General features: G+C 41.2%; 2 protein-coding genes across 4 annotated transcripts; one reads left to right on the top strand and one right to left on the bottom strand.

The window, feature by feature from the left end:
• On the top strand, positions 1-13,800 carry LOC109411721 (major facilitator superfamily domain-containing protein 1). Of its 3 annotated transcripts, none has more exons than XM_019685298.3 (7): positions 1-366; positions 794-1,051; positions 1,181-1,457; positions 1,525-2,259; positions 2,322-2,434; positions 2,504-2,603; positions 12,514-13,800. In XM_019685298.3, the coding sequence occupies exons 2-7, from the start codon at positions 832-834 to the stop codon at positions 12,713-12,715; spliced, it is 1,647 nt and encodes a 548-aa protein (XP_019540843.3). In that variant the 5' UTR covers positions 1-366; positions 794-831; the 3' UTR covers positions 12,716-13,800. The 3 variants fall into 3 exon arrangements, with proteins under 3 accessions (XP_019540843.3, XP_019540845.2, XP_062704966.1); XM_019685300.3 differs by lacking the exon at positions 12,514-13,800 and adding an exon at positions 2,687-2,941; XM_062848982.1 differs by having other exon boundaries at positions 20-370.
• Positions 13,801-15,927, bottom strand: LOC109420392 (KIF-binding protein). Its single transcript, XM_019694761.3, has 2 exons — positions 14,492-15,927; positions 13,801-14,321 (listed from the first exon to the last, which is right to left on the bottom strand). The coding sequence occupies exons 1-2, from the start codon at positions 15,799-15,801 to the stop codon at positions 13,856-13,858; spliced, it is 1,776 nt and encodes a 591-aa protein (XP_019550306.3). The 5' UTR covers positions 15,802-15,927; the 3' UTR covers positions 13,801-13,855.
• Between the last annotated feature and the right edge of the window lie 306 nt (positions 15,928-16,233).

The raw sequence follows: 16,233 nt of genomic DNA, 5'->3' as shown, positions 1-16,233 counted from the left end.
ATCGCAGTTCGTCATCATCCGTCACTGAATTATTTTATTTTTGCCATCATCAGTGATTCGTGGTTTAGGTAGGTGCTAAAAAGTTTTGTTTATAACATACCCAGTCTAATTAAAAAGTAGTTTATTTTTGGACGGAAGCGCGTTGTGTACATTGCATTTCGAGTTTGGAAGTTTTGCAGTACGTAAACTGAATAAGTGGCTACGACAAAAGGTGGTTTTGAGGTATTTGGGAGGATCCTTTTCCTGACTGACCTTCAACAGCAGCACCAAAAACAGAGGAAACAACAAAGAAAACTTGGAAGACGTTCAACCCTACTAGAGTGCCAAAGAAGCAACGACGCAAGACGCACAAAATCAAAAAAAACAGTAAGTTCTTGCTTATGGTTGATAATATTTGCCAAGCGAAAAAAACGGGGTGGATCCTCCTTATCAGTTGACGACGATCGAAGCACTGTTTTGTCCAGCTGGCTCGCTTTGCTGAGCAATGTATTGACGTCCATAATATATGCCATGTAGTTGGAGCTGATTCTGTGTATGTTTGCATTTTCGCTTTTTTGCTGTGAAAATTGACTCATTAGAATTCAACGCCAACCTGATAGACTCGAACAGTGTCGCGTTTTATGTAGGGCAATTGAATCATCAGCAGCACATCGTTGCGAAGCTTGCCCATACATAATGAGCGTATAGAACAGACGCTCGTAATTTATTTAGAATCATTCTGCTGGCTGACTGCCCGCATCGATTGGTATTTCCCTTGTTTTTGAGCGTTTCATTTTCCTTCTGTTTCGGATAGATACGGGATAAACTAGTGCGGAGTCTGCTGGTACTGGAATGCCGAAATTGTACGACGATGACGAAGCGCGAAGGCCAATCCTCCAGCCGGATACGGACAGCGAGGAACCGCCGGCGACGGGATCGAGAATTCTCCGCCAAAGCGACGACGATGAGCTGAGCCAGGGAAGGACCGGGTGTGGGACCAGCGCTTGCTGTAACCCTAGCTCCGCCCTGCACCGGTTTATGGCGCTTATTCTGATGTGCCTAGTGGGATTCGGTAAGTTTATTTAGTTTAATTTTTAATAAAGTTTCTTCTATTCGAACTAATCTATGAGAAATTCTTCCATAGATAAATGAATTATTATAATGATTGAGTTCTTGTTTTGAATTTTCCCGTTTTCTACAGGTTCATACTTTTGCTATGATAACCCGGGAGCTCTACAGGACAAGTTCAAATCCGATCTGGATCTTTCGACGTCGCAGTTCGTGTGGCTGTACTCGATTTACTCGTGGCCCAATGTGATCCTGTGCTTCATCGGAGGATTCCTTATCGATCGGGTGTTCGGCATCCGGCTGGGAACCATCATCTACATGTTCATCCTGTTGATCGGCCAGCTGATCTTCGCCACCGGTGGACTGATAAACCAGTTTTGGTTGATGATTTTGGGACGGTTCCTGTTTGGGTGAGTTGGACATTTGGTATCCGAAAATCACACGTTTACATATCGCTATTCTCTTTGTCCTTTCAAGTATTGGCGCAGAATCGTTGGCCGTGGCACAGAATAACTACGCCGTTTTGTGGTTCAAGGGAAAGGAACTGAACATGGTCTTTGGCCTGCAGCTTTCGTTCGCACGTGTCGGCAGTACCGTGAACTTCCTGGTCATGGTTCCGGTCTACAACTATGTCCGGAACATGGGCTACGAGGGTCACCAGTGCATGGGCGTAGTTCTGCTGATAGCCACTCTGACTTGTGTCATGTCGATGCTTTGTGCTCTGGTTCTTGGCTGGATGGACAAACGAGCAGCTCGGATTCTCAAGCGGAACGATAATCCACCCAACGGCGAAGTGGCCAAGCTGTCCGACATCGGAACCTTCAAGATCACCTTCTGGATGGTGACGATCATCTGCGTGGCATATTACGTGGCAATTTTCCCTTTCATTGCGCTGGGAAAAGTGTTCTTCATGCGAAAGTTCGGTTTCACCCCGGAAGATGCCAACACCGTTAATTCGATCGTGTACATTGTGGCCGGAGTTGCGAGTCCGATCTTTGGATTGATCGTTGATCGAACCGGAAGAAATGTGCTGTGGGTGTTCCTGTCGATTGTGGTCACAATGGTGGCACATGGTTTGCTGGCTTTCACTTTCTACAATCCGTACATTGCCATGATCACAATGGGCATGGCGTATTCAATGTTGGCCAGTAGTCTGTGGCCCCTAGTGGCCCTGATCGTCCCCGAATATCAACTGGGAACGGCCTATGGAATGTAAGCTTATAAACTTTAGCTTCAAAATCTTCATAAATAAATAACACCACTTAATTTTGCAGCTGCCAATCAGTACAAAACCTTGGACTGGCCGTTATTTCCATGTTCTCAGGCTTGATTGTCGACGAAGGTGGTTACTTCATGCTGGAAATTTTCTTCATCGGTTGGCTAGTTGGTAAGCATCCGTGGCCCTTCGTCAGCATTGTTTGAATTTGTCAACGTTGCTCATTTGCTGTTGTTTCAGTTTCCCTGATAGCAACCATCGTCATCTGGCTGTACAATTCCAACAACAACGGAGTGCTAAATATGTCGCCGGCGGAGCGCGAACTACACGCCAGTAAACTGTAAGTATTCACGCCTCTTCTTTGAAGGGATGGAAAGTGGTGGGTGTATGACTAATATCCCTAAACTGTTGCCTTTTGTCTAGAGTGGGCGAGTATGAGTCTTTCTGACAGAGCCGCGATTCGGGAGGTCGGCTGTGAGGTTTCCACCTTTAGGTTCGTTGTAGATATTAGGGCGTGGCGGGGTAAGACGTGTCAACTGAGATGGGTCGTTCGCTGCAAATTATTTCTTATGTTATAAACAAGTAGTTATAGTTTGCATGCACAATATGTGATAAAAGTTATATACTAATTAATACTCAATTCAATATTATTTTGAATAAACAGCTTTCTAAAACCAACCCTTTGCTTTTATGTTTATTTTTCTGATATTTATAAACATCATTTATCATTAATCATTCACATTATCATTGAAAATTCTAATTCTTTTGATTTTTAGCTCTTTTGGAAAGCTGTCATTAGAATCTTAAGTAATGTGGTGCAGTAAACTAAAATATGGACATTTATTCCGTATTCATACCCGCAAGGGGTTTGCTTTGTATTTATTCATTCCTAGGCTCGCCGTAGTGTGCAGTGAACTCGTTGTTCATTCTTTGCCGCCACACACCGTGCTCCTACACACCGCCAAAGATGGTTCTAAGCACCCGACGCTCGAACACTTAAGCCTTCAGTACACGCTTTGCCAAGTGTGCAAACTTTTCCGCACGCATCAACCAACAGCAAAGCATATGTTTAACATTTCTGATGATTTGTCAATGTTGAGACCACTTGGATTATGTGTGCGGAAAAATTTGCAAAGCATGTACTGAAGGGCCCATATAGCCGAGGCGGTAAACGCACGGGTATTCAGCATGACCATGCTGAGGGTGACGGGTTCGATTCCCGGTCGGTCCAGGATCTTTTCGTAAAGGAAATTTCCTTGACTTCCTTGGGCATAGAGTATCTTCGTGCCTGCCACACGATATACACATGCAAAATGGTCATTGGCAGAGGAAGCTCTCAGTTAATAACTGTGGAAGTGCTCATAGAACACTAAGCTGAGAAGCAGGCTTTGTCCCAGAGAGGACGTTACGCCAAGAAGAGAGAGAGAGAGAGAGAGTACTGAAGGGTCTGGTACGTTTGGCATAATGCCGTTTGGCATAATGCCATTTGGCATAAGGACGTTTGGCATAAAGGACACTTGGCATAAAGGACATTTGGCATAAAGGACGTTTGGCATAATGGACATTTGGCATAAAGTAAGTTTGGCATAAAATGAATTCAGTAAAAAGTGAACTACATACTTAACGTAAAAGAAGGATAAATATACAAAAGAAGGATAATACATTATAATGCATTAATTTTTATGGATATAATATGCAGACAAGGATGATTTGCTGGAAAGAATAATTAGCGGAATCTAAATTGCTTGTATCGATGAAGAACAGCCTATATACAAAAGAAGGAACATTCCCCTTCCGAAAAAAAAAATTAAATTCATGGAAGCAAAAGGTTATTTCTAAAATAAGAGATCCAATATAATGCACCAACAACAAGTTTGCCTTCTTTCCCTTGAAGGCTGTTCTTTAATTTTTCTCCAGAGGGAAATATATTTCACATATTCTTTATGCCAAACGTCCTTTATGCCAAACGTCCCTTATGCCAAATGTCCTTTATGCCAAACGTCCTTTATGCCAAATGTACTTATGCCAAACGGCCTTATGCCAAACGTACCAGACCCTGTACTGAAGGCTTTTGAGTGCTTGCATGTCCTCGTGCAAAGTCCAGGTCTCATGCCCGTAAAGAACCACCGGTCTTATCAGCATCTGGTGCATTTGATGCGGGGGTGAATCTTTTTCGACCGCAGGTTCTTGTGGAGCCTATCAATGGTAGACTTTCACTGATGATGCGCCTTCGTATTTTGCGGCTAACGTTGTTGTCTCCCGTTAACCCGGGAGCGGTCGCGTCGTGTGCTGAGTACACGCACCATAAAAAATGCACGCTTGTGGTACACAGCGTGAGCGTGGCGTCGTTGCAGGTAGTCAAAGACGCGACTGCTCGAGGTTTAATAAGGATCCAAGGTAGACGAAATTTTCCACAACCTCGCACGTCGTAGTCCCCAGCGAGATTCCAACGAACTTGACAGATCGCCCGAAAGCCTTACGCAGTTTTTTACACCATCCAACGTCGCTCCCATCAGTCTAGTGAGCTTCTCGGAGAAGCCGTTCTCGTCCATGATTTTCCATAGCTCTGTGCGGTCGATACTGTGGAACCTGGTATTCGCGCCATTTTTGGAGGATTCGCCGCACAGTGAAGATCTGGTCCGTTGTCAAGTGGCCATCGACATAGCCGGCTTGATAATTTTCCACAAACTGATTTAGTTTAGGTGAAAAACGACGGAAGGTGGTCTGAGATAGCACTTTGCAAGCAGCATTCAGAATTGTGATCGCTCGGAAGTTGTCACACTCCAACTTGTCATTCTTTTTGTAGGTGGAGCATATGACTCCTTCCTCTCCTTCCACTCATCCGGTAGCTGTTCGGTCTCCCAGATCCGGACTACTAGCCGGTGGTCAACTTTTCGTGGTCCATCTTGGTGAGTTTCGCTTTGATACCATCCTCAACAGCAGCCTTGTTCTTGAGCTACTGGATAGCATTCTTTACTTCCCTCCTTTACTTCCCTTGTATGTGTATGTCGTGTGGCAAGCACGAAGATACCTTATGTCCAGGTATCAGAACGTTGGCTCGGGGTACCTTATGTCCAACGAAGTCAAGGAAGTTATCATTACGAAAAGTTCCTGGATCGACCGGGAATAAAACCCGTTACACTCTGCATGGTCATGCTGAATACGTAAAACCTATTGATATTTAAAAGTGATGGTTTCCCTTTTCTTAGCATAGATTACTTTTGATTTATTTTCCATTGCTTCTGTAATGTTTAAAATCTACTAGGTAAATTAGTCAATTTTTACTTCTCTCCGTTAGAGCAGTATCTTATAATTATTGATGTTGAATGTACTGATATTTTCCCCATGGATTTTCCCTTCTTTTAAACATAGGCTGTTCTTTTTAGTATCATTGCTAAAATAGTTTTTTTTTTCGCTGAAATTGCTGATATTCAAATCATATTTTTTTTCCTCATGGACGAAGTCATCCCCCTTCTCGAAGTCATCCCTATCCGGCGTACCGCGAAGCTAAAGAAGAGAGAGAAAGAGGTTTTAGTGTCGACCCCACATAACCCGAGGAATCACCTCCTTGTCGTCATCAGTGCTTCCCTTTGTAACGTGTATACATATGTAGTTTTTTGTTCTCTAAATGTTTTTCGTAATCTTCAATCAAATTATTCCCATAGATATAGACTAAATATTGAACCAGTCTAAAAGACATTATCAACCTTTCCGCATGAACATTCTTCCGAGTTCAGAGTTCGCATCGTACTCTTGTGCTGTGCGGACGTAAGCTCTCTCTGCTGCAGGAAGTTTTACTACCTAAAGCAATTCAACAGTACTTCTCAGTACTACCCACAATAGCACTTTTCAGCGCTAAATTTATACCTACTGATTCCTTTTCGATCCTTGCCTGGACCCGTGCCTTCGATTATTCGTTGGACCCGTTTACGGAAGTCAAATTCCGTGAAACGGTGGTAATCCTACTTGGACACCGATTAGGGAAAAAACCTCCTGGAAGGTCGCTTCAAATTAAATCATGGTTGCATCATCGAACAAAAGGAAGGGTGAATCCTTGAATTCACCGCTTCCTTCCAAAAAAGTCGGTTTCAAAACTGTCGCTAAACGCGGCAAAGTTAGAAGGAAAGGAGAACTTTCAGCTTCTCCGCTTCCTTCTACAAAAACAATTGTTTCGGATGAAAATTTCGTTGAAATGAGTAATCCTTATGAAACGCTGAACAATTTTTCGGAACAGCAAATTGAGGATGCCTCTAGCCCAGGTACTTCAATTTCTGCTAAAAAACAACGGGTGCCGCCAATCGTGGTCAGCGTCTGTGAATTTGCTGGTTTTAGGCAGGAGATCTTGAACTCCATAAGGGGAATCAAGGTTTCCTTCCAAATTGCCAGGAAAGGAGACTGCCGCGTATTGCCGGAAACCCTGAAAGATCGGGATCTTCTTCTCAAGTACCTTACTGAGAAGAAGCATAAATTTTTCACATACGACGACAGGTCTGCACGCTTGTTCAAAGTCGTATTAAAAGGTCTCTCTAGTGATGACAAATCACCTGATGAGATCAAAACTGAACTCAACTTATTACTTGGATTCACTCCAGTCCAAGTAATAAAAATGAAAAAGAGAACCCGCTCTGAGAATCCTCGGCAGGGTATCTCTCAAGAATTTTATTTAGTTCACTTCAACAAAAGTGATCTAAATAACTTGAAATATTTGGAAAAGGCGAAGAAAATGTTTCTTGTCCAAGTGACATGGGAACATTTTCGTAAGCCTGGGGGAAATTTCCAGAACCCAACTCAGTGCCGTCAGTGCCAAGGTTGGGGGCACGGAACGAAACATTGCCACATGGATGCTAAATGCATGATTTGTGGAGGTTCTTCTCACGCCAAGGACAACTGTCCAGTAAGGGAAGATACCAGGAAGTTTAAATGTACGAATTGCGGTGGCAACCATAAGCCAAACTTTTGGGATTGCCCTATCCGCAAAAAAGTTGTCGAATCACGTGCCCGGCAGATGAATGGGAACGCTAGTCGTACCCGAAACTCGGCAGGTAGAATTTCTAACAACACAAATTCTTCCATCAACGATCGGTTGAATAATTTTCATACCGCTCGTACCTATTCGCCGGAGGTAGTTAACCACCAAACAAACCTTCGAGCGAATAATCTACCCTCCAGCAGTGGAGTGAGTAATATTTCTAATTTTGTTCAAACGAATCGAGCTACCTATGCCCATGTGGCTGCGGGTAAACAAAATTCAAATAATTCCTATCACCAAACATCAAATACGGAAAATGCACGTGATTCAGGCATGTCTGCTTCCGATTTTGACTTTTTATCTGAACAATTGCAACAAATGATTGATGCAATGTTCAAAACTCAAACTATGGCTGAAGCAGTCCAAGTTGGAGTTAAATTTACAAATAAAATAGTAATTGGATTACGTTTTGGTAATGGATCCAAATAAATTTTTGAACATTTTAAATTGGAATGCTCGTTCTCTAAATGGTAAAGAGGATGAGCTATTCCATTTTTTAACAGTTAATAATGTGCATATTGCAGTTATTACTGAAACTTATCTAAAACCTGGGTCTTCAATCAAACGAAACCCAAACTATTTTATTTATAGAAATGATCGCCTAGATGGAGCATGTGGTGGAGTTGCTATCATCGTCGACAGGCGCATCAAGCACCAAATTTTTTCATCATTCGAAACCAAAGTTTTTGAAACTTTGGGTGTTTCTGTTGAAACAAACTTTGGTAAACATACTTTCATTGCGGCCTACTTGCCTTTTCAATGCACTGGCCAGCAAATAGATTTTCTTAAATCTGATTTGCGAAAATTAACTCGCAACAGGTCCAAATTTTTCATAATTGGTGATTTTAATGCGAAACACCGCTCGTGGAATAATCTTCAGTCCAATTCAAACGGCAGGATTTTATTTGATCAGTGCTCTTCAGGATATTTTTCTATTCTATATCCCGATAGCCCCACTTGTTTTTCTTCTGCTAGAAATCCCTCAACAATTGATTTGGTCTTAACTGACTCAAGTCAGCATTGTAGCCAATTGATTACTCATGCTGACTTTGATTCTGATCATCTTCCTGTAACATTTCAAATTTCCCATGAAGCGATTTTTAATCCCATCAGCTCTACTTTCAATTATCACAGAGCTGACTGGGATACATATAAAACATACATCGATAGCCATTTAGATGTTAATGTTTCATTGGAAACACATTTTGATATTGACAATGCCCTCGAAACTTTGACTAGTACTATAGTCGAAGCTAGAAGCGCATCAATACCAAAGTGTGAAGTCAAATTCGACTCAGTTATTATTGACGACGATCTGAAACTTCTGATCCGTCTAAAAAACGTGAGAAGAAGACAATTCCAACGAACTCGAGATCCTGCTTTGAAAGTAATCTGGCAGGATCTTCAGAAGGAAATTAAAAAACGTTTCACCGAATTGAGAAACAAAAATTTTGCAAATAAAGTTTCTCAATTAAACCCCGGCTCTAAGCCGTTTTGGAAATTGACAAAAATTTTGAAAAAACCTCAGAAGCCTATTCCTGCGCTGAAAGAGGATAACAAAATATTATTAACTAATTCTGAAAAAGCACAAAAACTTGCCAAACAGTTTGAAAGTGCGCATAATTTCAGTATAGGTCTCACTAGTCCAATAGAACATCAGGTTGCCCGCGAATTCGAAAACATTCTCAATCATGAGAACATTTTCGACAATTCATTGGGCACTGATTTGGACGAAGTGAGATCTATTATAAAGAAGTTTAAGAATATGAAAGCTCCGGGTGATGACGGAATTTTCTATATTCTCATCAAAAAACTTCCAGAAAGTTGCTTATCATTTTTGGTTAATATATTTAACAAATGTTTTCAGTTAGCATATTTTCCTGAAAAATGGAAAAATGCTAAAGTTGTTCCAATTTTGAAGCCTGACAAAAATCCTGCCGAAGCTTCTAGTTATCGTCCAATTAGCTTACTGTCATCTATCAGTAAACTTTTTGAAAAACTTATTTTAAATAGAATGATGATTCATATCGATGAAAATTCTATTTTTGCCAATGAGCAGTTCGGATTCCGCCATGGTCATTCGACTACTCATCAACTTTTACGGGTAACGAATTTCATTCGTTCCAATAAATCTGAAGGTTACTCCACTGGTGTAGCACTTCTTGACATAGAAAAAGCATTCGATAGTGTTTGGCACGAAGGCTTGATCGTAAAATTGAAACATTTTAATTTTCCACTATACATTATTAAAATTATTCAATACTATTTATCGGATCGAACACTTCAGGTAAATTATCAAAATTCCAAGTCAGATAGATTACCTGTAAGAGCTGGTGTTCCACAAGGCAGCATACTGGGACCAATCCTATACAATATTTTTACCTCCGACTTACCTGATTTGCCACAGGGATGTCAAAAATCGTTATTTGCAGATGACACAGGAATCTCAGCCAAGGGGCGAAGTTTGCGTATCATTTGTAGTAGATTGCAAAAAAGTTTAGATATTTTTTCTTCTTATTTGCAAAAATGGAAGATTTCTCCAAATGCTTCCAAAACTCAACTTATCATATTCCCACATAAGCCAAGAGCTCTTTATTTGAAACCCTCAAGTAGACATGTTGTCACTATGAGGGGAACTCCAATAAATTGGTCGGAAGAAGTTAAGTATCTAGGGCTCTTACTAGATAAAAACTTAACTTTTAAAAACCACATAGAAAGCATTCAAACTAAGTGCAATAAATACATTAAGTGTTTATACCCACTTATTAATAGAAAATCAAAACTTTGTCGCAAAAACAAATTTTTGATTTATAAACAAATTTTCAGACCGGCCATGTTGTACGCTGTCCCAATATGGTCGAGCTGTTGCAATACCAGAAAGAAGCAACTTCAGAGGATTCAAAATAAAATTTTGAAAATAATTCTGAAGTTGCCTCCCTGGTATAGCACTAATGAGTTGCATCAAATTTCTAATATTGAGACATTGGAACAGATGTCAACTAAAATCATTGCCAACTTTCGTCAAAAGTCGTTGCAGTCTTCTATTGCTACGATTAGCTCTTTGTATAATTAGTTTAAGGTGGGTTAGGGTTAGGATAAGTTGAAAAAAATGTATTTCTGACACGCAGGTGAAAAATAAAGCCTGCAAAAAATCTTAACTGCTACAGCAAATGAAATGTAATATGTTATTAATTAGTATTGATAATAGCTTAAATTTATTTCACCAAATTAGGATGATAGTGTGTTATAACACACAGAACACCTAGATTAAGTTGAAGAATGTAAAAATTGATTGAGATACTAATAAAGATTATTAAAAAAAAAAAAAAAAAAAAAAAAAATTCTTCCGAGTTCACGAGTAGCACCGGCCCTTGGCTCTTGACTTGCACATTCAAGTTTTCTACTATGTATCTGGGAAAACCTGAAATACTCAGGGAATATCTTGAATACTTAGGGTAATTTTGAACCGAATAAAAAATACAGCATTGGGTCGTATGAATAAGAAGTATCCAAATTTACTACTTGTAGAACTACTCTACACAGAGTTTACTACAATGTTGGTGTTGATAAAGAATGTCTTTTTATTTATTAATGACACTTTACACTATGAAGTGCATACATGTCAGAATTAATAAAGAAGTTTTTGAATATGTTGTTTCTTCCAAACGTGAGCTTTTACTATATGTACTTATCTTGTACCGACTTTTCGAACCCTCTAAGCAGAATACCCTCTTCGAATGAGTGTAATCGGTTTCGTACTTTTTAATTTCGCCCTAATTGCTTATCCTTGACAGATACGCGTATTTTGACTACTACTTGTAATATTCCTCAGTGTCAGTTATAACTCAGTGGATAACTGGCACTGAGGAAGATTACAAGTGGTAGTCGAAATACGCGTATCTGTTAAATGATAAGCAACATAGGGCGGAATTAAAAGGTATGAAACTGATTACACTCATTCGAATATATGTACTTATGTTTGTAGTAAGCATTTCTAGAACAAATATTTTTCCGGAATGCTAAATGTACTTACTGGAAGCTTGTGAAGAAATTGAAGAATTCTCGGGATGATTATTCGAAAAACGAGTTAAATCCAAGAAAGAATACGTATAACTGTGCTAGAGGAACAAGGGGAGGGTTCCTAGATCTAGCACATATTTCCTGAAAGCCGATAACTAAGATAAGGTGCTGCAAATTCCATATGGATGCGGATGAATCTGGAATTTATATAGAAATTACTCTAAAACGAGTTTCTCTCTGGAACTTCTTTTGAAAATCCTCCAGAATTTTTCACAAGATTCCTTTTGTATTTTTTCACGACATTTTTCTAAGTATTCCGGGTTCCTACCGGTAGTTTTACAAGATTCGAATAGTTTTTTCTCGAGATTCTTGAGGATTCCTGCATACATTTCCAGTAGTTCTTCCAGAGCTTTATTCCCAGAATACCTTGTGGAATTTATCCTGAAGTTTCTCCTGCGTTTTGCCCACATACATTTTCGAGGGATTTCTTCCAGGAATGGAGCTGTCCACAACTGCTTCTCTCAGGATATATCTCAGATGTTATAGCGGAATTTCCAACGTCCAGGTTTACTGTCCGGAGGGCCCCAGGAAATTTGCCGAAGCAAACCCCCCGACCCTGTCTGCATACGACCAAAGTTCCCACCGGGGTTGATTACAAGATCTTCCCTAAGGTTGCTCGTATCCCGGCCGGTTCCAGCTAGGAGGTAGGGATTGGAGTTGCATGGTAGGAAGCTGAAGGATCTTACAAGAAGTCTGATTCGCTGTATCAGCTTTTATCGTGCCGGATGAGTCATTTATATCTTGCTGAGGTGTTATTTTGATTATTTCTGTCTTCTACATTTCTTATTGGAGGAACCGGCTGAGTATCAATAATCAATCATGGATTTTCGAAGTAGACCAACGCTGCCTACATACAAATCTCCTCACGTACATGTAAAATATCAGATGAGAAAGCCCTTAGAAGATTCTTTAAGAAAACTTGCCCATCAACTTTGTCGAAGTTGACAGTTGTAGAAATAATCCCGTTTTTTCTTGACTGATATTTTCCTCCACTCCTCGCAGCATCAAGAGTCCTTCGATTGACCTAGAAACCCTTGAAGAAATGATGCCCGGAATAAGCGAAAGTTTCCATTCCTTCGCCGCCACAGAGTCCGAAGCAGACTCCGATATCTAAATAACCATCCCCACTTCTCAATTGCAGCCTAATCGAAGAGGACAACAAAACGCTGGAGGGAGTTCAACCGGTTAGTTCGGAAGGTTCGCTGAATGCCGACCAGCAGCACCAAGGAGAGTCGGAGCACCTGGTACAGCATCCGGTGGCCCCGGAATCGATCCGAAATCGGTACGTGAGCCGAGTGTTGGACGGGGTCAATCAGAGCGATTCGGAACCGCTGATCGAGTAGAACCCGACAGGGAATAGTATTAGAGCTATGTGTAGTGATTGAGAAAGGGGGAAAAAAGTTTATCTATGTTCGTTATATTTTTTTAGGATTAGACAAAGTTTTGCGTTAATCGTGTATATGTAGGTATTCTCTGTTCGCATGTATTTCGGAAAAGTTTGCTTCCAGCACAAGTTCTGTATAGGCGCAGGAGTCGGTTCGTGAACGGATTTTGCTAGAGTATAAAATAGGGCATGCAGGTAAGAGACGTTATACAATCGATAACATCATGTCAGAAAGTATTCCAAGAAGTGATGGTAGGTACGAAGAATCTGCGAAGTGTATATTTTTTTATGAATGGTGATTTTTATTAGTAAAAATATTAAGCAACACAAAGGAAAGACTTTACAACACAAATTAAGAAAGTTATGAACATGCATGATACCAATGTGTCTCGATGTTAACTAATTATTAGGTATGAAAAAGTTTCATGCTAAACGAGTGCATTTGAAAGACTTATTCCACAGGTCAGTGAGTGTTTGCAAGTGTGTTGAGTATAAATATGGTTATTCATATTCTAAACTATTGTAAAATCAATCGTTGAATGTAATGCAAAGCATGTTTCACTGTAGAAAAAAAAGGTTGGTGAAAACAAAAAGCAAACAGAAATTTCCCACTTACACATATCTCACTGAAAAGGTAAAACAACTAATAAACTTAGCTAAATCAAACAGAATATGCCTATGATGAAATATTGAACTGATTGCCAAATTTTATCGTTTATCAGAGGGGGAAAGAAATGTTGAATTTAACTGTAAAGTCACTCGAAAGAAGAACACCACTCAGTTCTATTTGAGGTTTCAATCAAAAGCTAGTAAATTCCGAAATTTGAAATGACTTTTTTTGAAAGTTTGGTAAGGCCGTGTCGAAGGTTTGTAAAATACAAAAAAAAACTTTTCCTAGTATAGTATTCGAGATTTACAGGCTTTTGATAGAAACTGAGCATGAATTAGGAACTGAATGATTTTTGCTGTATTGTGTATTACCAGAACATATAACATATACTGTATCTCAAACAATGGATGTGAAATCTAAATTCAAGCAAACAATTTCATCGGTGTTCGATTCACGCATTTATTTCTATCACACTGCCCCAACTCGGCTTCATTCGTTCAGTTCGTTCTGCAATTTCTTAATTTTCAACGGCAGAAGCGTATTCATCTCCTTACAAACGCCCATTTCAGCCTTGAAATGCGCCCCCAGCGATTCGTTCTGCTCGCAGTTCTTCACAAAGTGGTGATAGTATCGGAAGCTGTTTTGCACGTTGGCCAGTTGCATCTTCTTGTCCGGGGTGATGACCTTGTAGTACAGCCGCCCGATGTGGAAGTAAGCGAACAGCACCGGCTGCAGTTCGGCTTCGTCGATTCCGGCGGGGATCTCCAGCGTTTCCAGGGAGACTTTGTAGGATTCGAGAAATTTTTGAAACTTGGAAATGCTTTTCTCGCAGAGTTTGTTGATTTTGTTCAAAGCATGGGGCGACGGGCGCTCACTGGCGGTTACGGTTTCCAACTTGGTCAGCTTTGCGTCCAACATTTTCGAGTAGGTGAGACCAAGCTCGTACCAGATTTCTCTGGGGATTGTTAAAAAAAAAGCCATTTACTTTCCGTCTAGATATTTGTTTCAACTATTTTATTATCTACCTGATGAATATCAGAATGATGAAGGATAGGAATTAAAGACAGGTAGGGAAATAGGAAAAGTACCCTCTATAACCGAAGTATTAGATTCAAGATTACTCACCTGCAAATGGTTTGATAGTACGTGGCATTCAGCACCTGGTCCAGCTCCTCCAGCTGATCCGCACATCTCTTATACAGCTTGCACTGATTGTCCTCGTTGTCATCGAAGAAGGCCAAGTGCTTGTACAACGAAGCAATGTCCTGTACGATCTTGGCATACTGCGATGCTTCCGTCTCCTTGGTGTAGTACTCCTTGGCTTTGTTCAACCAGCTTAAACCGTTCAGCAGCACTAGCTTTGCATCGTCGAGTGTGAGGCAGAACTCGTCCGTTATCTGGTCCTCATACACCGACAGTCCTTCCAGACCGATGAACCGATCGATTTCCTTCACCGGACTTAGACTTTCCTGCTTGGGATTTTCGACACCTTCTTCAACATCATCTTCGCAGAGCCTTTCCTTGCTGGCAGCCAGAATGTGAATGGCATACTTGGCCCAACAGCGGGCAACATCAGCCGATCGGTGTCGATGGTTCTCGATCTTCTCGGTTTTTGCCGTAGGGTTCGTTTCCTTGGGAATCACTTCCTCTTCGAAGCGATCCAACATATACGAAGCCGCAGCCAACAAATGCCTCGATTGACTCAAATAATTCTTCGGGAAGTAATACTGCGACAGAGTGGCCGAGTTAAGCGCCCAGTCAATGTGCTCGTAGTCATTATAATCCAACTGCCGCTTCAATGTCTTGTGGCAAAAGTGCGCCGACTTTACCAAATCCTCCAGATAACCATACACCTGCGCCAAGTAGTACAACGTCAATGTGTGGTTCTTTTCCAGCAGCAACTGTCCCTTTCCTTTCTCGATCTCATCTTTCGTACCGAACAAATCAGAAATCGTCAGCGGCTCAAAATCTGCTAAGCTTTTCACACTTGCATAATTCTCCATCGCCTGCTCCAGAATCGCCTTCGATTCCTCAAAGCTGCCCCGATTGCAGTACAATATTCCCAGCTGGTTCAACACCTCAATATAACCATTGACTCCCGCGGCTGATTCCTTATCTTCCTTCACCAGTTCCAGCGCCTCTTTCAGCACCAATTCCCCATTGCTCAGCTCCTCGGTGAATATCGAAATCCGACCAATATCCTTCAGCACATTCGCCAGTATGCACCTGACCGTCAGCTCCGCATCAGAACCTTCATCCAGCGACTCCCGCAGGTTCTTCAACTTACGCTGCACCGCCTGCAGAATATCTCGGGCCACATAATGCGAGCGGAACGGTTCCGTCGGCGGATCGTTTTTGCTGTCCTCGTCGATCTTTTGGTGGGCTTTCTCGAACTCTTCCCGGATGTCGGAAAGGCTTTCCTTGGTGATGCCCATTTTCACTTTGCACCGTATGCGTTGGATCGATAAAACACTGTTCACTACTGACTCAATAACACTCACTAATCGATTCAACAGCAGAACACTGTCGTGTTTCCTTCTTGGTGGCGGGTGGAAATTGCAGCCTAAAGCCTTCAGTACACGCTTTGCCAAGTGTGCAAACTTTTCCGCACGCATCAACCAACATTAAATCAAACGCTTGACATTTCCGATGTTTTGTCAATGTTGCGACCGCTGTTGGCCTGCTGGGTTATGCGTGCGGAAAAATTTGCACACTTGGCAAAGCGTGTACTGAAGGCTTAACTGTGTTGAACCAGAAAGTGGGTGGCGAAGGACAAGAAGCACAACAAATAGGAAAATTTGACGTTTTGCCTTTTTTTCAAAATGGTAATGGCAATCAAAATCGAAAGCACATTACGGCGTATTTGG

The sequence above is a fragment of the Aedes albopictus genome, chromosome 2 (assembly GCF_035046485.1).
Source record: "Aedes albopictus strain Foshan chromosome 2, AalbF5, whole genome shotgun sequence".
In the NCBI taxonomy this organism is placed as follows: domain Eukaryota; kingdom Metazoa; phylum Arthropoda; class Insecta; order Diptera; family Culicidae; genus Aedes; species Aedes albopictus.
Note: the sequence above shows the minus strand (reverse complement) of the source record. Positions and strands in the feature narration are given on the sequence as shown.